This window comes from Mustela erminea, chromosome 5, assembly GCF_009829155.1.
Source record: "Mustela erminea isolate mMusErm1 chromosome 5, mMusErm1.Pri, whole genome shotgun sequence".
NCBI lineage: Eukaryota > Metazoa > Chordata > Mammalia > Carnivora > Mustelidae > Mustela > Mustela erminea.
In genome coordinates, this window is record NC_045618.1 from 143,942,024 (window position 1) to 143,951,966 (window position 9,943).

The following is a 9,943-nucleotide window of genomic DNA, read 5'->3' on the forward strand; positions in this document are numbered from 1 at the left end:
CCTGGAATTCCTTTTAGTGCAATAAACCTCACACTTCCTCCCAGCTGGTCCCCTCTTTCCCGGAGCAGCAGAACACCAGAGAGCCGGTTTGGGAGGTAAATTTGGAACCAGCACAAGACAGCCATTGCGGAGAGGATTTTGAAGATCAGATGGGCTTACCACTCACCAGGGACTCAGTGGCTCTAGGGAGCCAGGGGCCCACCCTGCTCCAGGACACACAACTCGGAGGTTCTCTCCTGGCCCAGCGACCTAGGCCGGTCATGATCATGGTTTGTATGTGACCTTAGCCTCCAAATCCTGCATGGACCTGCTACCACCCGTTTTCAAACCCAATTTTAGGATTGGCCATTGCTGCCCCAGCTCCCAGAGGGGACGCCTCCGGCTCGGCCGGTTGGTGGAGACAGGAGCTCCCCCTCTCCCCGTGGCGCTCACAGGGGTCAGCAACCGCTCGCCGAGTGTCTCGCCTGAGGCTCAATAAAGAGCCGGACTAAGAGGCTTTCGGGTGGGGTGGCCTAAGCAGATTTGAAGAACTCATACCTGGAAGGCTGAGGTATTAAGGAGCTATATTTAGGACAAAAAGGTTTTACAAATACAGAAAAGCAGTTTGGACGTGAAAATCCTGCGCAGGGAACGGGACCCGGCACAGGGGAGACGCCGTATGCGTCACGCTCCCATTCTCTGCCACGCACTCGACAACGTGCCCCCCCACCCCCAGGGCCCCCACATCAGTGTGCACGGGCAGGGCGGGGAGGACCTCAGGCCCCCGCGGGAACCACGTCCCTCTTAGTCTCCTCATAAGCAACACGTGTTTCATCTCGGGTTCTTCCATCTGGGGTGCCTGAGCCCCTACAACGCCCATGTCCCCCCCCCCAGACAAACACTTTCACGGAACTTTAACTTGTATTTGTTACAACCTTTTATTGTAGAATGTGACTTGAGCACTACATTTCCACTCACGGAACTTGTGGAGTTACTCCTCCAACAGCTTTACAACACGCCTAAGTAGGCTGAGAATGTCGCTACTCTAAACAACGCTCCTCTTTGGAAAACAAGCCCTATACACGGTTACTCCCTTCAGCTTGGTTTAACTACTAGTTTCTAGAGGCCTGGTACATGCATCTGGTAACTACAGGGGACAGAAGATTTAAAAAGTAGATCCTAGAGGGTGAGAGCTGTTTTAACCAACATTTCTCTTTAAAACATCAAGGTATAACTCGGAACACTTCAGTGACAGACAAATTTGGTCTTACTAAGGAATCCGCTTGTAGCTAAACACTTTAGACCACAGTTAACGTTAGGTTACGCACACCTCACAACAAAGGTCACCTTGTCCGGTTACAACGAGCCGGCGTGGCACTAGGGAAGAAAAACTAGCTGGGCTTTAGCTCCTACACGTCACAGTATCACACTCGAACAGAAAGAAATCTTATCTTCCCCTTAAGTAGTTATTATCATGCCATACAGATTCTTAAAATGTTAACAAAAATAAAGAAAAAATCCTTGAAAATATATTATCAGAGGGAATGAAGATAAAGTATCGAATACATGTACAAGTCATTCTCGCGGCACCTAGTCAACCTCCTCCATGCGCGACGTGTCGTCGTCACCTTCCAGGGGGGGCATCTCCTCACTCACGGCCGCACTGCTGTCGTCAGCGGTGGGGTCATCTTCATCAATACCTGTTGGGAAAGAAACCCCTCCTGCTGTTAGGTTTCTCGAAGCCAGCCCACTACGCTGGTCTGTACCCACTGTAAAGGTTGAACCGTTAGTTGGTGCTGAAAGCGCTTTCATTTTTCAGCCCTTCTGATCAGAAGGTCTGTTCTCTGGGTTGTTGTTTAAAATTTTTATTTATTTATTTGACAGAGATCACAAGTAGGCAGAGAGGCAGGGAGGGGGAAGCACGCTCTCTGCTCAGGAGAGAGCCCAATGCAGGGCTTGATCCCAGGACCCTGGGATCATGACCTGAGCTGAAGGCAGAGGCTTTAACCCACTGAGTCACCCAGGCGCCCCTTTGTTCTTTGAAAGAGAAGCCATTACGGTCACCCAAGCGGGAGGGGGCCACCCCTAACACTGATGGGGCTGAAGGTCCCGCCCGGCCCACGGCTCGGCGAGGAGCTTACCGAGACCGAGCTTGATCATCCTGTAGATCCTGTTGGCATGCGTCTGCGGATCTTCCAGACTGAAGCCGGAGGACAGGAGCGCCGTCTCGTAGAGCAGGATGACCAGGTCTTTCACAGACTTGTCGTTCTTGTCGGCCTCGGCCTTCTGCCGTAAGGTCTCGATGATGGAGTGGTCGGGGTTGATCTCCAGGTGCTTCTTCGCGGCCATGTAGCCCATGGTGGAGTTATCTCTCAAGGCCTGGGCCTTCATGATCCTCTCCATGTTTGCCGTCCAGCCATATGTGCTTGTCACGATGCAGCACGGGGAGGTCACCAGTCGGTTTGACACGACCACCTACAAGCAGAGCATGAAGAAATTAGTGAATGCACGTACAAATGCCACTACAGCTAATTTTTCGGTAGCACCACCAGCTGCATGGGTACATGGAACCCAAGGACTCCAAGGACTGAGTAGTCACGAGTCAGAAACACCGCCGGCCAATTCAACTATTCAGAGCTTTCTTCCAGCATACCCTAACTCTCCCCGGGTCTTCAGCAACCTTAAGAGTTTTTTCTATGTAGGAAATGCTAATTTTCTATTCGGGAAGTTCAGAAAACACAGGGGGATAAAGGGCCTACGGAGGACAAACCTAGCCAACCCCTCCGGGCCCTCTAGAAGGCAGCCCATGACTAGGAGACCGCGGCAGCCGGGACACTGCTGTCACAAACCTTTTCTACTTTTTTCTCTAAGATGTCCTTCATGATCTTGCACAGGTTTTCAAACTTTGTCTTTTTCTCTTCCTGTTTCTTTTTCTCTTCTTCATCTTCTGGAAGTTCCAAGCCCTCTTTGGTCACAGACACCAACGTCTTCCCCTCAAACTCCTTGAGCTGCTGGACGCAGTACTCGTCAATGGGCTCGATCATGTAGATCACTTCCAGGCCGTGCTTCCGAAGACGCTCCACGAAGGCCGAGTTCGCTACCTGGTCCTTGGTCTCACCTGAAGGGTGGGAGAAGTTACAGACCTTTTTAACAGGCAAGGACTTCATCTTGCTTTTGCCTTTCGCTAAGTCTAGTCAGATCTAACCACAGATACCGCCCAGCCCACGTGGTCTTGCCTGGCTTGTCCCTGGGAGCGGACCTGCAGAGCCCGGTGCCTGTGCACCCTCCGTCCTTACCTGTGATGTAATAAATGTGTTTCTGGTTCTCCTTCATTCTGGTGCAATAGTCCTTGAGAGACACCATCTCGTCACCGGAGGCGGACGTGTAATAGCGCAACAGCTCTGAGAGCTTCTTCCGATTCTGAGAGTCCTCGTGGATGCCAAGCTGAAAGAAAACATAGACTCTGAACTTTCTCCGCATTTAATGAAAGTCATAAAATCTGACAAACCGTAATGACCACTACTACTGAGAATCAAATGTGTTCACACCAACCTTGATGTTTTTGGAGAACTGTTCGTAAAACTTTTTGTAGTTCTCTTTGTCTTCGGCCAGTTCGGTGAAGAGTTCTAAGCACTTTTTGACCAAGTTCTTTCTGATAACCTTTAAAATTTTGCTTTGCTGCAGCATCTCACGGGAAATATTTAGAGGAAGATCCTCAGAGTCCACCACACCTCTGATGAAATCTGAAAAAATACAAACAAATGCACTCAAAGTCATCCCCAAAGACGCAAACAGATAATCACAATCCACAAACAGGTAAACCCAAGGAACCAAAGATCATCTCCTGCCCCACATAGATTTTCTTAAAAATTTTTTAAAAAAATATTTTATTTGACACAGAGAGAGAGAGATATCACAAGTAGGCAGAGAGGCAGGCAGAGAGAAAGAGGAGCCTGAACCAGGGCTTGATCCGAGGACTCTGGGATCATGACCTGAGCCGAAGGCAGAGGCTCAACCCACTGAGCCACCCAGGTGCCCCCCACATGCATTCTTGAGTCCACTGGGCAGAGCCGACGAGGCACTGGCTGGGCTCGAGCCTCACGCTGCCCACACTTACTCAGATACTCTGGGATGAGCTCCTCACAGTTATCCATGATGAAAACTCTGCGAACATACAACTTGATGTTGTTCTTTTTCTTTCTGTTCTCGAATAGGTCAAAGGGAGCACGTCTTGGCACAAAGAGAAGAGCTCGGAACTCCAACTGTCCTTCCACTGAAAAATGCTGTTTAAGCAAGCACACAGCGAACCATCGTCAAGGGACAACACAGGTAGGAGCCACTGAAGACGCGCTCCGCTTACAGTCACAGAACCAAAAGCGCTCCTGGGGGGCGAGTCGGAGGGCTGGGACAGAGGCCTGCGCCGCAACCCACACCCCGACCACAAGACAAGCTGCGGGGACTCGGGGCGCTCACCTTCACGGCCAGGTGATCTTCCCAGTCATTGGTCAAACTCTTGTAGAATTCTCCGTACTCTTCGTTGGTAATATCGTCGGGGTTTCGGGTCCAAATGGGCTTGGTCTTGTTCAGTTCCTCCTGGTCGATGTACTTCTCCTTGATCTTCTTCTTCTTCTTCTTGTCCCCGTCCTTCTTGTCCTCCTCCTCCTCGTCGGAGCCCACGTCTTCGATCTCGGGCTTGTCATCCGACTCCTTCTCTTCCTTTTCTTTTTCCTCCTCTTTCTCTTCCTTTTCTTCAGCCTCATCATCGCTCACCTCTTTATCGCGTTCCTTCTCCACCTTCAAAATGAGATGCAAAACCACGTCACCTCGGCATTCTGGAACGAAAGAACACCCTGGACTGGACACAGTTAACGCCCAAGTGTAAGACCCAAAGAAACGTTTTTCAGCCAAAACACTCGGGTCGGCATCTCACGTTATCTACCTAAGTAACCAGCCTGGGGACGTGGACAGGGAGACGGAACGTCGCAAAGCCCCGCCAATGCACGTCTGGCTCATTCCCTCAACAACAGACCCAAACACTAGGAACTTCCGGCCACCAGCTCCGCGCTCTGCACCGGGCGGCGACACTCACGAACAGCGTGATGGGGTAGCCGATGAACTGGGAGTGCTTCTTCACGATCTCCTTGATCCTTCTCTCCTCCAGGTACTCCGTCTGGTCTTCCTTCAGGTGCAGGATAACCTTCGTTCCGCGACCCATAGGTTCGCCTGCGCAGAGAAAAAACTCGATTTCAATCTGAATGGGCAAATTAAGCAATTGGGAAAACAGAAAGCCCTCAATTGTTCTCCACGGCACACCCAACGGTTTCGAGCAACTTAACCGCATGAGGTCTGCTCCTACTGGGCAAGGAGAACCCCAGGCAGTTAACCGCCGGTGCACGATCAGAACTCAAGGACCGCACTCCTCTTGTCACCTGCTTCCCGGGCCTCTAACGGCCCCCTGCCTACAGCACCAGGCCCTCCCCAACGACGCAAGGGCCAGGAAAGCAGCCCACCGGATGCCCACCTGTGTCGGTGCGGACCGTGAACGAGCCCCCCGCGGAGGACTCCCAGGCGTACTGCTCGTCGTCGTTGTGCTTGGTGATCACCGTCACCTTCTCGGCCACCAAGTAGGCCGAATAGAACCCGACCCCGAACTGGCCAATCATAGAAATATCTGCGCCCGCCTGCAGCGCTTCCATGAACGCTTTGGTCCCCGACTTGGCGATGGTGCCCAGGTTGTTGATCAGGTCGGCCTTGGTCATGCCGATGCCGGTATCCACGATGGTGAGGGTCCGGTCCTGCTTGTTCGGGATGAGGTTAATGTGCAGCTCCTTCCCCGAGTCGAGCTTGCTGGGGTCGGTCAGGCTCTCGTAGCGGATTTTGTCCAGAGCCTGTGGACAGAGCCGGGGCCGGTGAGGGCCGAGCGCCCGGGGAGGGGGTGCCCGCCCGCCCAGCCGGCCCGGCGCGCCGCGCGCTCACGTCGGACGAGTTGGAGATCAGCTCCCGCAAGAAGATCTCCTTGTTCGAGTAGAAGGTGTTGATGATCAGCGACATCAACTGCGCGATCTCCGCCTGGAAGGCGAACGTCTCCACCTCCTCCTCCTCCATCGGCTGGTCTTGGGTCTGGGTTTCCTCAGGCATCTGCAGGGCCGCGCAGCCGGTTACGGGCCGCCCCCGCGCCCCGCGCCCCCCGCCCGCTCCTCCGGGAGGCCCGCGCCCGCCGGCCGAGCCGGGGCCGCCGACAAAGGATGACCTCATTTCCAGCTGCGACAGCGAGGGCCGTGCGCACGCCGCCACCGGGCGCCACACGCCCTCGGGGACCCCACCCGGAGCCAGAGCCGGAGCCCCCTCCCCCCTTCTCCCCTCCGCCCGAGACCCCGGAGCCGAAGCCCGGCGGCCGGGGAACCCCCACCGACCCGGGCGCACCCCCTTTCCCGCGAGTGGGGGGTCGGGGCGCAGCAGGCCCGAGGCCTCTGCCGGCGAGAGCACAGCCGCGCCGCCCCACAGGCCCGGGGCCTCCGGGGGGCCCGCCCCGAGCCCGCCGCCCTGGACCCCCGCCGCCCCCCCAGCCCCCCCAGCCCCCCCAACCGCCCCCTCACCTTGGCTAAAGGACCACACGGGCTCCGAGAGGACGCAGCACCAGGACGCAGGAGCAACTGGCGCGCCGCCCCCGCGCTTCCCTTATATAGACGCGGGCCCGCCCGGCGCGCGGCGCCTTTTCCAGAAGCCTCCCGAACCTTCCGGAAGAACCCTCCCCAACCGCCGCCGCGGCCACGCGCTTGCGCCTGCGCCGTGGCCGCGGCCCCGCCCCTCTCCAGGGCGCGCGCGGGCCCGCCCCGAGCGCCCCACCCCCAACGGCCGCCGCGCGCGTCCCCGCACCGGTCTCAGTGCGCCGGCGCGGCCCGGAACTCTCGCGAAGGTCTCGCGCCTTCCGGAGCCACCACCCCCAGCGCGGCTGGCGCCGGCGCCCCAGCCCCCACCCGGTGCCTGCACAGCCCGCAGGGTCCCCTCCGGCCGGGCGCGAGCGCGTGCGCTCCTGCTTGGCCAAGTCCGCCGGCGTAGCTTAGTAGCTCCTGCGGCCTCCCGGGCTGTATGGGCTTCGGCCCGCGGCCGTGGGGGGCCGCCGCCGCGTTGGGGTCGGCACCCGGTACTGGCCCGGACTCGGTGTCGGCAGGGATCAGGGGTTCCAGGAAGGGAGAGGGCGCGTCTGTACGCCCGGGCCAGTGATCAGAGGCTCTGGGCTGCGACTGGGGGTTCAGGGCCCTGCAGTTCGGGCAACAGGTGCGGTGAGGGGTGACCCGCGCATGCGTAGGCAGACCCGACCCCTGGTTTGTCTTGACCAGAGAGAGCCCCTAGCCACGTGGGGGTTTTGGTAATGGGGTCTTGGAATATGGCTGAGGTTTGGTGGGGTGAGGTTTCCATCCCACACCCAAGAAAGACTCCTCAGACATCTTTGATGCAAAATGGTGGTTTGTTAAAAAGAGCTTTGGTGTTGGGGGAGGTAAGGCAAAGGGAGGTTTTCAGAGCACGTTGACATGCCAAAGACGGCCTACAGAGTACCAGAGGCTTTGCTACTGTCAAGTGGTTTTTCCTTCTAGCAAGGCATTAACCTGAAGATAATTGGGAGCTTCCTGGAGGGACATTACACTGCCCGCTTCAAGGGTCTGTCAATGGGCTGCGTTGTACCTACACATCTTTCTGGAAGCTAGGTTATTAACAGAAATGCTTTGTTCTGGGGCGCCTGGGTGGCTCAGTGGGTTGAGTCTCTGCCTTCAGCTCAAGTCGTGATCTCGGGGTCTGGGATCGAGCCCTGCATCTGCTTGGCTATCTGCTTGGCGGGGAGTCGGCTTCCCCTACTGGGCCTGCCTCTCTGCCTACCTGTGATCTCTCTCTCTGTCAAATAAAATCTTTAAAAAAAAGAAAGGAAAAGAAAAATGCTTTGTTCTTAGAGATTGCTGAGACATCTGTAAGCTGAGGGAGACTCAGGTCTTGCAGGATTATGATCTCTGGAAGCTGACTGTTCTTTCTGTCTTTAGCTTTAGGGCAGCCAGGCGTGCCTGCGGAATGTGACTGAATGTGACATGGGTGGGGGCAGCTGGGGGGTATCAGCTTTTGCTTTGTCCTCAGCTTGCCTTCTTTTCCCTCATCATTGGATAAGGGAGCCTCAGGGGCCTGGTTGCACTCCAGGGGTTCAGTTCTGAGGGTGGGACTAGGAGCGCCAGGACTGAGGGTCATCCATGCCTCTCCGCATTGCCAGCCAATTTCCAAACGTTCATGCCCTGCTCAGGGGCTGGTTCTTTCCTTAGGCTGCGCTGTGCACAAGGGGAGGTGTTGAAACGGACCCTTACAGAGGCCTGAATCCTCCAAACCCGTGCTTCATCCTTTGGGGGATTTCTACCTGCTGTGCATGTGCATATGGTTTAGGGGAATTTATGCTTCGTTACATATAACACCCAGGGCTCATCACAAGTGCCCTCCTTAATGCCCATTACCTCTACCTGCCCTTGGTTTGCCTTAAACCGTGTCCTTCACAGTAGCCTGCAATTCCAGGATTAACTAATGTGTGCTCACCCAGGACACCCACCATGATTTTGTAAAGCCCATCTTCTTTATTGCCTAGTTTACCTCTAGTTCACCCTTTGAGGGGTTAACTCGCTCCAAAAACCAATTTCTAGGTGGGAACTCCAAAAGTATTTTGAACAATGGCCGATGAGAGTCCGGAGAAGCTTGGAGAGGAGGGGCCCTTAGCCACCGCCCAGGTCAGCCACGAGGTCTGAGGACCCCCCAGCTGGACCCCCTCAGGTCACTGTGAACCTAGCCCTGCCCCAGGCTCCTTTGTCATTAGCTCCTCCCAACACACCAGCCGCCCCCCCACAGCCCCACCCCGGGGGAACAATCTGGAAGCTCCTTATGGTGTAAACAAACCTGTCTGAACCCCTCCTCCACCCTTGTCTCTGGGGAAGCCCCGCTTTTCCAGGAAGAGGGTTTTCACACTGGGGCTTAAGTCCCATTTAGGCCTGTGTGAAATTAACACGGGGCTTCTTAACTGGCTTGAAAAATAGGAAAAATAGAGTGGAAACTTGCAGCCACGCGGTCAGGGGAAGTGGGCGTTGTGCCTTTGCTGGGCACCTCCTAAAATGTAATTTTGCCCCCAGCTGTACCTGGGAATTCTCCCCGGGTTTTCCCTGCTGCCTGGGCTGGGGGAGGGGCTTGGGGGAAGGGGACGAGGTTGGGAGGAGGGGAGTGGAGGGAAGGAGGAGCGCCCACGGGCTGGCTCCCGGTCCCACGGTGCCGGCTCCCCGTCCCACGAGGCGCTGTGAGATCTGGTCCGCGTGCGCCCCATGGCGGCCCTCCTGCTCTCCTGACCTGGAGGCCTGACCACTTCTTCCTTTCTACCCAGCTCCTGTCAGGACCCTGGAAGTTTAGGATCTCTTGCAGGTGGGCCTTTCAAAGCCCCAGCTGAGATCTGCTCTGCAGAACTTGCCCCACCGCCCCTCCTGGAATCCCAGCTTCCCAGCTGGTCTGGACGTTAACAACCCTCTCTCCCTCCACAGTCTCCTGGCCTTCAGGTCTCTCCTACCTGCCTTAGTTACTAAATACCAGAACTTTCTCGTCCTGCTCCCCTCTGACCTCTGGATAACGTTCCCCACCAACCACCGTGGCCTGTGTCCCGTCACCAGCATGCCGGGTCTCTCCCGCCTGCCGGCGGCTCCTCTGTCTCAGCAGACTTGCCCCTCTCAGGCCTTCCTGTGGAGCTCCTGGAGAGATACCTCCGTGCATCTGTGTGTATCTTGTGCTTTGTGCCCAGAAAAGCCAGGGCCAGGACTCTCCTAGCGCCACACCTGGACACTGAGCTCACGGCCCCACCTACCTGGTCTCCTCCCAGGACTCAGTACGCAGCGGACTAGAGCACCACCTTCTAGAAACCCCAAGCATCCCCACAGGGGATCTGGCGTGACCTTGCCAT

At 56.2% G+C, this 9,943-nt stretch overlaps 1 protein-coding gene across 1 annotated transcript; it reads right to left on the reverse strand.

The window, feature by feature from the left end:
- Positions 1–892: 892 nt before the first annotated feature.
- HSP90AA1 (heat shock protein 90 alpha family class A member 1) lies at positions 893–6,724 on the reverse strand. Its single transcript, XM_032345323.1, has 11 exons — positions 6,576–6,724; positions 5,956–6,117; positions 5,501–5,867; positions 5,069–5,202; positions 4,453–4,773; positions 4,097–4,262; positions 3,532–3,722; positions 3,276–3,423; positions 2,829–3,097; positions 2,121–2,454; positions 893–1,679 (listed from the first exon to the last, which is right to left on the reverse strand). The coding sequence occupies exons 2-11, from the start codon at positions 6,115–6,117 to the stop codon at positions 1,570–1,572; spliced, it is 2,202 nt and encodes a 733-aa protein (XP_032201214.1). The 5' UTR covers positions 6,576–6,724; the 3' UTR covers positions 893–1,569.
- Positions 6,725–9,943: the final 3,219 nt, after the last annotated feature.

Excerpts from the sequence above, each read along its gene's own strand:
- HSP90AA1 (XM_032345323.1), bottom strand. The coding sequence starts at position 6,117 with ATGCCTGAGGAAACCCAGACCCAAGACCAGCCGATGGAGGAGGAGGAG. Across the intron at positions 4,774-5,068 it reads GCTACCCCATCACGCTGTTC|GTGGAGAAGGAACGCGATAA; the intron begins GTGAGTGTCGCC and ends CTCATTTTGAAG. Across the intron at positions 3,098-3,275 it reads ACACATTTATTACATCACAG|GTGAGACCAAGGACCAGGTA; the intron begins GTAAGGACGGAG and ends CCCACCCTTCAG.